The sequence below is a fragment of the Cariama cristata genome, unplaced genomic scaffold, assembly GCF_000690535.1.
Source record: "Cariama cristata isolate BGI_N322 unplaced genomic scaffold, ASM69053v1 scaffold8620, whole genome shotgun sequence".
NCBI classification, from domain to species: domain Eukaryota; kingdom Metazoa; phylum Chordata; class Aves; order Cariamiformes; family Cariamidae; genus Cariama; species Cariama cristata.
The window spans coordinates 1-15,311 of NW_009596328.1; the positions used below are offsets into that span (position 1 = coordinate 1).

Consider the following 15,311-nt stretch of genomic DNA (forward strand, 5'->3'; position numbering starts at 1 on the left):
GGTTGGCTTTCTGGGCTGTGAGGGAACATTGCGGGGTCATGTCCAGCTTTTCATCCACCAGCACCCCCAAGCCCTCCTCTGCAGGGCTGCTCTCAATCCCTTCATCCCCCAGCCTGTGTTGATGCTGGGGGTTGCCCCAACCCAGGTGCAGGACCTTGCACTTGGTCTTGTTGAACCTTGTTGAACACTCAGCTTGGTGTTGTCTGCAAACTTGCTGAGGGTGCACTTGATCCCACTGTCTGTGTCACTGATGAAGTTATTAAACAGTACTGGTCCCAATATGGACCCCTGAGGGATGCTACTTGTCACTGATTTCTATCTGGACATTGAGTCGTTGACCTCTACCCTCTGGATGCGACCATCCAACCAATTCCTCATCCACTAAACAGTCCACCCATCAAATCCATATCTCTCCAATCTAGAGAGAAGGATATTGTGGGGGACTGTGTCAAAGGCCTTACAGAATTCCAGATTGGTGACATCTGTAACTCTTCCCTTGTCCACAGATGTAGTCGCTTTATAGTTAGACAAGATGCGATATTAATAGCAAGCCTTTTCTTTGATCTTGTCTGTCCATGGCTCTAAACAGTCTTGTTAATGTTTTAGCAGTAGTGACAGCCTTTCTCAGTCTAGGTAGTTGTCTGATTGAAAAGGGTTTGAAAGACATGCGTCTTATTTCTGATCATCTTACAGATGTGACTGACTGTGATGATCCAGCTGCAATTTCTTGAAGCTCCCCTGCAATTGGTGGAATTTTTTAGGCCTGTCTTAGACTTCTGGTTTCAGACTGGGCTTCCTCTGTGAAAGATTTGTAGGAATAAGGTAGATAGTAGTAGAACAGGAGGCTTTCTAACTGTTCCAAGTTGAATGCCAACCTGTATTTGGATGCTGGACTTCACCTGCAAGCTCTAAAGGTGCGGTTCCATTATGTAGCTGGTGACTCATTTAGACATTTCTTTCTTTTCCATAGAATCTATCAAGTCTCTAAAATGCAAACACATTCTTCATCTGAGTTAGTAATGTATGGTTAACTACTACTGCTATCATGGAAGTTTCATTTAAATAGTCTGAAAGCACAGGGCCTGGAGAATATAATCTGCATATCATCCTGCTGGTCCTTACAACATGAGAGTTGTTACTGGCACACTGTCTTCCAGACATGCCAGATATGCTGTGTTCTCCCAGGTTTTACACAAATGCAGCAGGAGAATACTGTCACAGTGATTTGTCATCTAGCAGGTAGTAAGAGTTCTTGCCTTTGTGGAAGCCCCTACTTTCTGGCTTTTGGTGCATAGCCTTGAATTCATTTGCAGATAAAAGTCTATTTCATAAGAGTACTGTGAACACTTTTCTGAATAGATTCAGTTCTTCAGGATGTTGGATTGTGACAAGCAGGTACAGTCCAAGGTCTACCAGTGACTTCATTTTCAGTGGCAGAGGATGTCCTGCTATAACCTTATCTCCAAGGGCAGGTTCCGAGTCTCCTGCTGCAGAGCTGGATTTGGGTGATTTATAGTGCCTCTGACATAGATTATCCCAAAAACTTAAAGGTATATGAGGATTTGGCTGACTCCTGCTTGTTCAAGGTTACTCTGGTGCTGGGACCACCTGAACGTGTCAGTAAAGACTCTGTGACCCTGGGAACTGTCTGTTCGCCTAACATGGGGGGATGGGAGCATCTGTCTTCTAATATCACTACCTTGGACATTATGTGCTGGCCTGTATAGAGGGCTTATTACTTCCCCATGAAGGACATCTCTGCCAACAACAGGAAGTGATCTGAGCTTCGTACGTAAAATGGGCTGGTTTCTCAGCTCAAGCATGTGGCCAATTGTACTCTGCAAACTGTAGTCCATTGTGCTTTGGTTTGCTTGGATTGAAAGTGTAGTTTCTTTAAACTATTTAATTGTATTTCTGTTCTTGTCACACATTTGTTTTGCACCTCAGTTATTATTCTGTTACTGGTCTTAATAATGAAATGAAATATTTTTAAAGGCTCTGAATGAAAATGCCTAATTCCTGTTTGTAGACAATACCTTAGTTGTGTAAAATGTTTGTAGTCAAATATTCTCCATCTAATCTAAAAGTGAATTGACCATATGCTTGAAGAGCTTCTCCTTTTAAGTAGCTTAAGATGAACTGTAATAAGCGCTGTGGTCTTGCTAATATACACTGTCATTCAGATCTTATATTCTACTGTGAATAGTTTTCATACAGTGTGCACCTCATTTCAGCTAAATTTGGTCTGCATCATTAGCCTTACAGCTATGCAGAAACAATTAAATCCACAAATATAAAAATAAAATCCTCCTGGACAAGTGCAGAAAAATAAAGGAAGATATTTGGTATTAAGAAGGCTGTAAGGCTTTTTTAAAGAAACTTTTCTTGGTTTTATTGAATATTGAATTCCGTATGTCGAGTTCCTCTGAGCCACTTCTTGAGAAAGAAGAAAGCAAAAATCTACTGAAATCCTGCCACGAGAGGGCCTTTCTTACAGAGTCTTTGAAAAATTCCTTCTGGGAAAGGATGTGAGCAATCTTTGAACTATCAATGAGGATTAGTTGTGGCCTGAATGCATGTCTTTGTGATATTCTGAAAGATGTTTTGAGTGTGTTGACTTAGTTCTTGCCTACCCCATGAGTCATATTTTATAACCATTGTAAGCAGTGGAAGCGCTGCTTGGAGTTCAGTGTTGCTATGAAAGCATTACTACTGCAGAGATAGGTTGATAGATATCTAAAATATTGTTAACAAACAGAAAACTTATACAACTGTGCGTTTGGTTTTTTGCAGTTGCCTTGTAGAAGGAGACGCTAAAGAAGAAATCTTGCAGCCTCCAGAACCTCAGCCAGTACCACCAATCTTAACACCATCTCCTCCATCAGCTTATCCAACAGTCACTACTGTGTGGCAGGACAATGACAGATACCATCCAAAGCCAGTTTTGCACATGGTTTCATCAGAGCATTCAACAGACCTCAATGAGAATTATAATAAGTCAACAGAACATTCAGGGAAGAATGAACACAGTGAACGTGCAGAGAAAAGGCTGGAGCGCAACTTAAGTTTTGAGATCAAGAAGGTACCTCTTCAGGAGGGACCACGAAGTTTTGATGGGAACTCCCTGTTGAACAGGGGACATGCAATTAAAATTAAGCCTGTGTCATCCTGTGTAATTGATAAGAGCTTTAAGCCACAGGAACAGATTTCAGGGGATTCATTTGTAGATGCTTCTCAAAACTCGTGTATGGAATGCAGCGTGCCACAGCCTAACACAGCCTTAATACCTTCACCAGAAAGTTTGCAGAGTCAGCAGGTTTCTGATACTCCACCAAGACCAGATCGTCTGCCTCTGACAGAAAAGGGGCATGCCACGTGGTCACTGCATGGGCCTGAAAATGCACTGCGTACGTCAGTGTCTGAAGACATGTCTTCAGACATCTTATGTCATGGTGTTAAAACTCTCTCCCTGGTATCAAACACCACAGCTGAACATCCGTCCAGTGATAATGTTGATCATACTACTATTTCTGTTCGAGCACCCCTCTGTTTTACTAATCCTCTTCATTCAGATGATTCTGACACAGATGAGATGAACTTTGACGGAGCCATGAGCAAAAGCGCATCTAATGTTTCAACCGCAAGTGCCACAGTTTCTGCTGCCACTAATACTGAAAATGTTTCTGCCAGAAAAGTATTACCAATGTCTATTGCTAGGCAAGTCTTAACAGCTGTAATGTGTTCTGAAGATGGCAAAGGTAGGTTTTATTGCAGTTCAGAAGTGCTACTCTTTAACCTGGTTGCATCTGTGGAGTTGGACAACATAAATTTCTTTACAATGCCATTTTCTAAATGTAAATTTAAACAGTGCATTATGGCAGCTTCAGAAAGGGCGCAGCTCTTTTCCTCCCAGTTTTTGATTTGCATGTGAACCATGTCTGTTGCAAGGTACTACAGACCTTGGTAAGATGCTTCAAAAGTTTTATTGTGAGGTATGAATGCATTCTTAATTGCAGGTTTCTGTGTTATTGGTTGGCACTTTTTTTTCTCCACATCTAATTTCATGGAATTGTCTATAATAATGGCAGTTTTAGGTAGCTGAAGTATTTTAAACAAGCTTATCCAAACACACCTCATTCATGCTTACTGGTTGGTGTGCTGGTCCTAAAAATGTAGGTGTTACCTCTTTCACTGTATCAGTCTTCTGAAGTTGCTCATGATTTGGCTCCTGCATTTTAATAGCATTGTAGATAGTTAACCCTGCTTTCCTCTTTCTGTATGTGGCTGGGGGAGACAAAGTAGTATTGCTGTTCCTGTAAAATTCAAAGTTCTGCTTTGAAAATTATTCAGTCGCTTTTAATCTTTTACTGCTTTTTGGAATTTTTTGAGTTAGGAAAGTTTGCAAGACTATTTCTGCAGAAGGTTCCCACATCATTTATTGAAGGCAAAAGGGTCCTAAAATGTGCAGATTCAGATTTCAGTCAGGCTGGCACACTTAGATCAGATGGAGGACATAGCTAGGAAGAACAAATTAGGCCTCGGTAACTGCCTGTGCAAAGTCCAACAAAGCGCTTAGTAAGGCTGTGGAGCTGGAAGCTTGTGCTAGGAGCTCCTTACAATGATGGCCTTGCTTCAGGAGTCTGTGCAGATTGCATGACTTTGAGGTGAAATGAGGTTCAGTGTACGACGCAAGCTGCAGAACCAGCTGAATTGAAAATACTTGCTTTGTGTACTAAGTTTTACCAAAAGTCCTATATTCAGAAATGTGAACTATTTTGCAGCTTTAAAAAGAATGCATTTCTATAGATTTTGTGATATTATGTATACACACAAAACAATACTTGCATATACGTGTATATTTTTAACCTTGCAATACTAAAAATGCTCTGCATAGCAGACGAGGCCCTTTATGTCGTAGTTACTTCAGCGTTTATACCAAGAGTCCTCCTTGGATTTGTTTTTGGTAGATTTGCATGCTATAGTATTTTCCCAACACTGCTTTTAGCCAGGCTTTTTTTCCTTCTTTCTCAGGGTAATCATTGTTTATCGCTGTTTGAAAATCGTTACCTCTCTACACATCTCTTCATGTAGATGCTGTAAGCACATGCAAATAAAATAAGTGATATGTCATAAATATGATAAACAATGGGAGAAATGTCACTCAAGAATTTGTTTCATATAACTGCATATCAGAAACATCCTGCAGTAACAGTGCAGCCTTTGTGCTGGTGGTATGTTGCTGATTTCACAGGAGTAGCTTGAAAGTTTTGGATAGATTTTTTTTTAATTTATCTCTTGTTATCAAAGGTGTATCTATTCCCTTTTGTACAATAGTGAACACTTCCCATTTTATATTCAGGTTGCAGGTCTTGTAATCCATCTCAGACTTAAGAATATAGGGTTAGATCGCTTTGCACCAGTGATCCTAAACTGTGTTTTACAGTGGCCTTTTCATTTTCACACTTGTTCAGGACTCTTCTGTCTGAAGCTGGGGATATGGGTACAATCATCAGTGAAGCTTGCCTGTGAACTTACCAGCACTCTAGTTGCTTAACTATAACTGTTGGTGTGCATGATCTTACTGCATAATTAAATCCTCTTTTTAATTCAAATGAAGTGAAAAGTAGTTGTACCCTGAGGTTAAAAAACAAACCAGCAACAACAACCCTACAAGAACAACAACAGAAAAAACCAAACCAAAAGCAAAACCAAAAATATCACTTAGTGCATACTCCATAGTGACTTTATTTGCTGATTTTATAGAGACTATTTCAATAAATGAAGGTTTTCTTACACTGTGTAGTAAACTTGAGATGGAGCAGGTCTCAGAGAAGTCACTTGGAACACAGTGACTTGTAAAACGTGATGGAGTTCCTGTCCCTGCTGCTGGCATGCTGGCAGGGCAAGCTTCATGGCTTCTTTAGCTGAAATGTCTCCATCTTTTTATGAATCCTTTGTGGAATACAGTTGTCAGATGAGACTTCTTATGGCAGCAGCTACTTTGAATTGTTTTAAGCCGTTAATTTCTGCTCCGAATTCCTTAGCAGGCCAGAGTGGGGCTTTTGTGGCCAGAACAGCTTGTGTTAGTACAGTCCTGAGGTGAGAGGGTGTAGACTGGGGACAGGGTGTGTTACAGGCACCAATGGTAGCCATCTTCTCTGGCTCCTGTTTACCGTTCTGGCTGGTAACCTTGCACTAGGCTGTTTAACTAGTTTATATTGGTGGTGTGAGAACGAGCCTGGGTGGGCCCCAAGATGGTCTTGGGATGCCAAACTGAGACTTGGGGCTTTAGACAAGGGGTTAATGTGGAGCATGTTCTTGCACCGTGCAATCTAGCTGTGCTGTATTGACTTTGGAAGTACGTAACAGTTAGAGCCACTTAAGAAAAAATAAAAATTGCTGCTCATCAGCAGTAAGTTACTGTCTTCAGCACAGCTGAAGAACTCATACATATTTTTAACATGCTTCTTACCATGGTTTGGGAGCTTCATCAGTGGTTGGGTAGGCACCAACTGTGTATAGTTACCAGTACCTGCAGAAGAGTTCAAGAAGCCAATGTGTTGTAATGAGTTTAACTCACTTGCAGTGGCTGCAGATAGACATGTAATGAACTGCAATTAAATTACAGTAACTACTGTGGTTACAGTTACTTGTTCAGGAAGCAAATGGTACCACTCCAGCACAGACTGTTAATTCTGCTTATCTTCTGTTTCTGAAAGAATGAAGAAAAAGTATTCATTGGAGTTGCTGAGGGTTTTTTTCATATTTAGACGGAAATGTATTTTACTTTTCTTTCTTTCATAACACACAAACTAATTCTACCCCTTTAATATGAAGATAGTGTTGTTAGCATGAAGTTGCTCCTAAGGTGTTAGTATGGTAAACCAAAATTGGTTTATAATATTTAGAGCAAATTTTCCTTTTGCTTTAAATTTAGTGCTAAGTTTAGGATGATCTCACACATCAAAAGATCAGCTTCTAAAAATCTAGGAGGAAAATTTAAGTGTGTTTTTTAACTTATCTAAATGTTGTATTTGATGTAGATGCTGATACTAGTGAAGATTCCTCTCCCCCACTGCCAGAGAGAACACCAGAATCATTTGTATTAGCAAGTGAACAGAGTGAGTTCTTAATGCTTTGTGATAATTGGGGATAAAATGTGAAATGCATTTCAGTGTTGTATTTGAATGCCCCTGCTTTTTGGTTAATCTTAAAGTGTTGGAGCAAATTGTAAAATGGAATGAAATCTAGCATGTGTAATGGCTTATTTTGAGGTTTAACTTTCATAAGCCCTTGAACACAGTCGAATTCGTTCTCATTTTCTAAGCATACTGTTACATGATGCTTAAGTATCTTGGATGCTTCAATATTGATTTTAGTGGAGGTGGTTTTCAATCTGAATGGAATGGAAATGAGACACATTGTGGAAATGCAGTGCAGTTAGGGGATTCCCCGGCTGTTTTAGTTTCCTACTACTCCCAAGCAGGGAATGGGAAAACACAGGAACAGTGCTTATCTGATTCTCCTTTCTCCACTGCATCTAGTCAACAAACCCCGTTTATTTAAGTTTACCATAGTTTACTCTTTGCGTGTATCAAAAGGGTAACTGAAAGAAAATGGACACTTACAAGTGATGTGCCTTATATCTTCATATTTCATTCATCAAGCTAGTAATGGCAGAATACAAAAAAGATTAATTGAAATGAAGTGATAAATTGTTATTTTTGGTATCTTTCAAAAAACCTAACATAATGTAGTTATTTACTGAACCTTTTGTTTAATGTCACTTTGAAACTTTCACATATTTCTGGCCAAAGTAGATAATGTAGATATTTGCAGCATGAAAACATTGAAGTTTTGTAAATGTGTCCCCTTGACCATCATAACCATAGGTAGTTCAGAGTCAAAGTGATCCTTTCTTTGGATATTATGTACTTGCTTCTCTTCTGTGAGAGCACAAGAAACAAAGCTTTTTTGTTTTTTTTTTTTTTAAAAAAAAATCATCTCTTTGGGCCTGGAATCTCTAAAAACACTTCAGTTTTGATTGTGTTTTTGCATTCTGTCAGTAGAGGACAGGTATGGCTGTCCTGACTTGTGTGTTTTCTTTACAGAAAGTGTATGTCTTTTTCAGATCTATTATTGTTGCACAGCTGGTCTAACATTTTAAAAACATCACTGAAAAAGAAGCTAATTCTCCTATTGTTTGAGAACTCCCAATTGAAGGAAATGAACATCCAGAATGCAAACACTGCAGTCTTGTGTTTTGAATCATGTTGTGGAGTTTTCCCTTATCTTGAATGCTCTTCATGTAAAGAGAGATTCATGTTTTTACAAGCATTTAATTTTTAAAAAGTTGCTTTATAGCACACTTTTAATGCTGTGTTCTAATGCCTCATCATGGAGAGAACTCAAGTATGTTGAGTTTGATTTAATTTTTCCTAGCCACACCCTTGCTGAAGCCAGTTATGATTGCACAGTCTGAGTGGAGCATATTGCGAGATCAGCATCTCCCTGAACAAACAGTCTCTACAGTAAGTATAGGAGACAAGTCTGTACTAATCGGTCATTTCTAGTTCCGTTGGGAGCTACAACAAAAAGCAGAATGCGTACTTGTTAAAAGTTACAGCTGTTGATCATCTACAACTAGCCAGTTTTTCCTCTGCCTTAGCTGCTGAACTGATGCGTTAAAAGTATGTTTTCTTTCCAAGAAAACTATCTGGTTTTCTAAGTTCAGCAATACTTTTAAAAGTCATCCTTAACATACCTTAAATTATGGCTTGAAGAGTGCAAATACGTTGCTTTTATGGAGCTTGCTGTCTGCCCTTAATTGGTCATAGGCTAATTCAAGCTGGAGGAGAATTGGTCTCTAGTCTAACCTGCTGCATGCAGCAGGGACTCAGACCAGGCTGCTCAGGGCTTTATCCAGCTGGGCCTTGAAAGCCTTGAGAGATGGAGACTTCATGTGTTCTGTGGGCAACCTGTTTCACTGCCTGATAAAGTTTTTCCTTATCTCCATATTTATTTTAAACAAACCCTTTTCTGCCCATCAGATTTCACTTTTCATATCAGTCTACCAGTTGTTTAAAGTCATCCAGCGTAAACAGCTGGCAAAACTTCGAAAGCATATAAATCCTCTTTATATTCATGTCTCTTTTTCGTGCACACCCAATACACTTTACAGCCACCTTTACACACCACTTAAAAATGTGACAAGGAAGAGACGTGAATTTTCAGGGACTGTAAATTTAGTATGAGAACTAACCTACCTAATTTTACAAATAATTTGTAACATGTAAATTTTAACTTTTTATTAAATATTAAGTAAGATTCTGATAGTAAATTCTTTATTAACTACTGTAGCATTTTTTTTCAGTGTTATAGCAAGTCAGAAATGTAGGAGCGAGTAGATGTTTCCACAGATGTCATATTTTTTAAAGACGTTTCTTAAATTTGTCATGTTCTTTTAGTATTTTGGAAGCATTTTATAGAATTATTTTAAATATTTCTCATTAACAGGGTTTGAAAACAACTTCACCTGTACTACCTGGTAAGTGATGGAAAAGATTTATTTTTTTTTCAGAATACATTTTTCCTCCTGAACAAAAATTTGCCTGAACTTGGCTTTTGCTCTGAAGATATCCAAATGTATTGTCAAAACACTGGCACTTCTGAAAAGGCCTTCTGTTTTTTAAGCTTCTAAGGTTTTCTGAGGAAGCAAGTGCCAAGTCTAATTTAAAAATTAACGTTAAACTTTGGATATGCTAAAATAATGAAGACCGAAAGTACTGAATTTAAATGCATATCATAATAACGATATTTTTTCAGCTTGATTAGAACCCTCCCATGTTATTGCAATAGAAATTGTAAAAGTTGGTGAATTATTGTCTTTTATTTCTTAAAGACAGGAGTAAACCTGAAATAAGTTCAGCAGTGATGTGTGTGTATATATATGTGTATATGTATGTACGTTGCATATTGACCAAAGCCTTTAATTTTTGATCTTTTGAAAAGACTTCAGTAAGAAGTGTAATCTGTGAGCTGATGTTTAACTTTACAGCAACCTGCTTCAGCTGTAAGCTTATGTCTGCCATGTATCTTCTGTGTGTGCTTGAATGGGCTTGTACAGTCCGTTTGGAGCTGCATGTTAAATAATACCTGGTAGACTTTTTTACAATAAATTAGTTTTCAGAAATATTACAGATTTGCTAATAGTCTGATCATACAAGTAATGAAACACATAGTTACCTATCAATTCTTATTAAGCACCTTTAGTTTAGAAAGAACATGAACAGATGCATTTATATTGATGTATCAAATGATACTGTGAGCTCTTCTATAAACAGGTGCTACATGGGATTTTAAATATCCGTATGAACTTTAAAAAATAAAAAAAATCCATATTTGGCAAACAGGAATGTGTCACTATCACTGAACATCTGCTTCATAAACAATTTTGAAGTAAGTTTTTTAAGAAATGAGAAATTGGCTTTTAAATCTTTATTTTTGTAAATAATATTTGATGCAAGTTGTGTTCTGGACTGAGCTGTACTTAAAAATAGCATTCACACTGTGCTGACTAAATGAATGTTACAGTAAGAGGGGGTGGGGTGTGTTTTCCAGATCATCCTGAAAGAAGCAACAAAACACCAACTGACGTTTTACCTCAGATTTCTTTTTCTGGCTCCACTGATACAAGAGGTCAAACTCCAGAATTTCCTGCAGAAGTAACAGATATTGGTAATTACAATTCATTCAAAACATAATCACTAGATGATTTAAATGAAGATTCATTAACAATACTAGTTTGGATAGCTGCTACTACTCTCTCCCTCCAGCTCACTGAGGTGCAGAACCAAATAAGCCTGCCTTGTCTCTTCAGCATCGCTGAAAGAGTTTTTCCCAGAATGAGCGATTCAGTCATTCTTCACTTTGTGTTTTAGAGTGTATGAAATACAGAATTATTCAAATGGGATAGAATTTCTGTAGAGCACTGAAAACTTTCAGAAATACTGCCGGCGAAAACTGCTTTGGTATGCAGTGAAGGAAAAGAAAAATCAATAAATGATAATAAAGGCTGTAGTAGTGTATTTACTGAAATTTCCAAGGGAGGCTTGAATAGTGAACAATAACTATATACAAATTGTTCATATTTGTATTTCCTATGGCCATAGTGCCTTTAGAACTCCCAATACTACAAAGTCATTTTTTAGGCCTAAGAATAAATCTCTTTCTTAAGAGCTGGAGCATGTTTTAGTGATCCTTCTGACTGCTGCCAAGATTTGTGAGATGCTGTCATCTGAGTGGACAGAAGTATTAAATACATTTCTTTCCTTAGGTTTTGGTAGCCGCTGTGGAAAGCCCAGAGGACCAAGAGAGCCACCTTCAGAATGGACATGATCCAAGAACCAATGGACATACTATCAATAAATTATACTGGAAAATTCAAGTGCCACTGAGAACTAGAAAAATAGTATTCCACTTTTCTGGGGGGCAACTAACACAGAGCAGTGTAGATCTAACTACCAAATGGTACACTCTTACAGTACATCCCACGCAAAACCTTAAACATTGTTCACAACAGTGGATTCCAGTATTACAACTTACCTTTTTGCTGGGACCATCTACCTGCCTTATTACACTTAGGAGAAAGTATTACATATGATTTATTTTGTAACTTCAAGTATTATTGCCTTAATGTCTTTTAACCCTGTTACACGCTGCTTGTAGACATATGTTAATATAGTAATACTTTTGACAGATTGTGTTTATGGACTACTTTTTGCTAACGTTTGATTACCATGTATGCATTATTTTGTATATGTACAGGGCAAGTAAGTATATAATTTGATAAAGTTGCAATCATAAAATATTAACAGAAGATGTAAGAAATCTCTGCATGATCTAAATTTTTGTGTACCTTATTTGTAAATTATTTGCCCTGAAGTTTTAGAAAATAGTTTCTGGGGTTTTTTACAAAAATTGCTGGACACACACAGCCAGAATTGCAGGTTAGCAGAGATAAAGATTGTAATACATTTTGTAAATTGTAAGCAAAAGGTTATTTTTATATTATATACTGTTTAATTGTCAGACCTAATTTGTTCTGGTTTTCATCTAGTCATGGAGATTCAGTAAGTGCCTTGGAACAGTATTGAATTCTCTTAGCCTGTGTATGTTACTTCAGTGTTTTGAGTTCATCTGGAATTAGATTATCAAAAATATTTGTATGTTTCTAGTATATTTGACCTACCAGTAAAAGAGAAACCATTCTACATAATCAACACTCCTTAGTTTTCATTTTAATGTTTCATCAGTTGCAGTCTTTAGAAAATTCATCTCTGTCAACTTTCTGTATAATAGGATTTTACAGTTTTAATATGGCGTGTTTCTAATTTGGGAAAACCAGAACACAGTGGTAAAAGGACTGTTGAAATACCACTGTCTTCTCTTACAAATGGTAAATACCGTTTTTGTTGTTCAGCGACTGTATGTAAGAAAGCAACTTAAATGAAGGTTCACAAAGAGCCCTTGCAGCTACACTGTATCTTGGCAATATATTATGTCAAGAGTTAATCCTTATAAGGATTCTTTACTTAAACTTTTCTGTAATACAATCTTTAAATTAAAGAAAGTCAAAATCTCACTATGGGTGTTTTTACTCTTAGGAAAAAAAACTGTAATAGAGTGAAGGATGGCAGTCTGGCTCAGCTTATAGATCTTGTACTTGAAAAAACCAGTGACCTTCGGGACCTTATTTTTAGTAACTACTTTAAAAGTTCTGGCTAGCAATAATGCCGGAGAAGTGAAGAACAATGTTTAGAGGAAAAAGCATTTATTTTGGGTAGTGAAACAATCTATTAATCTGAACTTTAGCCATGGAAATATTGCATCTAATTTACTACCTGTACCTTGGGCTCTGCTAAAAGAGAGCTAATGCCCAGATAGCAGCCCTATTATAACTTCTAAAAGGTACAGAACTCACAATTACTGCCTTTGACTGTGGATTAATCACCATGCATTTGGTACCCATGAGAGACTGCCTAGCTGGGGAGCTCTTTCAAAGCACTATATGCACTATAAATACTTACCTTAACTTCCCATGGATATAGTTTTGCAATTACTCATTTAAAAATAACTCGATTGATATATACCATTTGGGATAACTTGTATCAACTAGATTCCCGCTTTGTAAACAGTTCAGACGGCTGGAATGTCTTGCAGTTGGCAGAATAAAGTTGACTTGAACTTTGTTCCCCCTTCCCATGCATTGAAGATGATTAGCTTAGACTTTCACTCTTACAGACATCCTGTGGTTTTGTAACACATGGGCTGTCGTCACCACTGGACAGTCCAAATCATTCTAACTTTTCAAAATGACTGCTAAATAAGAAAATTTCAGAGTATGTCTTGGATGTACTTTTTGATGATCACTTCCATATTTCTCTGCAAAGAAAACATAGAGCTGTGCAGATTGTAGATTTTCTTTCCACGTTTGAATTTCACTTAGAGCAAAGGCTGACAAAAATCTGTGCGCTTCATATGGGCCACGTGGTAATTTTTAATTAAAGCACATCCAGGTTCATATCTTTTTCCATAGATTTGCATGGATTTGGATAGTATTCCAGACTGAGTTCATCACAGAAAGTTCTCAGCCTTTCTTTGTTTTGGTGATAATGAAACTGCAGTCATCCTATATGGATTTCTGTATCCTTTGACAGACCTGTTTTACAACTCACTGTTGCCTGCTTACATTCATCTGAGTTTTCTATTTTCACCTATTTTATTTCAGGTAAACTGAAAGTTTTAAGTGCAAGGCAAAACCTGCCCAATGTCATTACTTTCTGTGTCCACTCTTGTGCGTGGTACAGAGATAAGCGCAGGGTTGCATGCTCTATGCTGGGTAGTTTCATGTCATAATTTTGAAGTTATCCAGTTTTAACAGCTTCTGCACAAAACAAATTTTTTTTGCTGTGGTTTATTTGAAATTTAATCTAAAGGGGTTTAGAATATTACATTAGTTTGCAGACTATCCCTGAATACAGATCTAGACCAAATCATTTTATATATATATTGAAATCAATCATGGAATAATCTTTCATTTCGCTCCAGTCGTGGAAGACATTATTTTTTCCAAAAGCAGTCTTCAGCTTCAGTCTCTAAAGCGCAGCTTTTGTCAGGCATACAATTAACTTGATCACTATAGCAAAGAACCAGTAACACTACTCAGCCCAGCTATTCTTATTAACAACCACTGCATTGGCTTGTTTGTTCTTTCAGTATTTTTCTAATATTCCATTTATTAAATTTTCTAAGTGTATTAATATTGAACAAATCATGCAGTAAATTATCACATCAAGAAGAATGAGTTCTCCATGTTTTAGAAATGCAAATACTCAAGTCTCAGAAGAAAGCAGACCTCTACTACTATCATTGCTCATCTCTATTATGCAGCGTATTTTAGGTTTTGTATTTATTTGGCAGGTAGTTCTCTACTTGTTAGTAATTGCAGCATTACTTTAGCATTTTTAGTTCTGATATATCTGTTAGGAAAACCTGCTGCATTTACATGCAATTCTCCTTAAAGAAGTTTCTAACTTGGGAACTGTGCAGAACAATGAAAAATCTCAAAGAATTACCTCTGGGGTTTTGTATATTGAAATCTTGGACTGGGTTTCTTTGGAGGCACATTTCTAAAAGAATGAATGGAGATCAAGTGTGACACAGTGACTGGGCAGTGTGATGACCCCATGCTGCTGGGGCAGTTGCTTTTAGCTGTAGGTCATACCATCTTTAAACAGAGTCTTCTGACAATTGAACACTTAAATGTTCGCATTTGAAGATTCAACTGTGTATTTTGGGTTGTAATTCCCACTGTGCCACATAGCACTTGGTATGAAGTGGTGACTTAAGCTTTAATATATGCTAAGTACAAATTCCATGTTTCTAATGGAGTAATGTGGCTACTACTGGTTTATTTCAAGGTCACTTAGCACAATAATCTCATTGTGCTTTTCACTTACTTGATAATACTGTGCTGTTGGCGACAAGTGGCTCCTCCTGTGTTACCTGGTGGATGTGGAAGGAGAGTCAGACAGCAATTAAAGCTACCTTCATCAAAGTTCATGAGGTTCAACAAGACCAAATGCTGGGTCCTGCACTTCAGTCACAACAACCCCATGCAGCTCTTCAGGCTTGGAAGATTGGCTGGAAAGCTGCCCAGCAGAAAAAGACCTGGGGGTGTTGGTCGACAACCAGCTGAACGTGAGCCGGTAGTGTGCCCAGGTGGCCAACAGCACCCTGGCTTGTATCAG

The 15,311-nt window shown here is 37.8% G+C and overlaps 1 protein-coding gene across 1 annotated transcript; it reads left to right on the forward strand.

The window, feature by feature from the left end:
• Positions 1 to 2,793: 2,793 nt before the first annotated feature.
• On the forward strand, positions 2,794 to 12,643 carry LOC104156774 (tyrosine-protein phosphatase non-receptor type 12-like; the record flags this gene model as incomplete). Its single annotated transcript, XM_009705555.1, has 6 exons — positions 2,794 to 3,758; positions 7,044 to 7,121; positions 8,443 to 8,531; positions 9,517 to 9,547; positions 10,621 to 10,737; positions 11,336 to 12,643. Coding segments are annotated over 6 exons (1,342 nt in total), but the record flags the coding sequence as incomplete, so codon positions are not given.
• Positions 12,644 to 15,311: the final 2,668 nt, after the last annotated feature.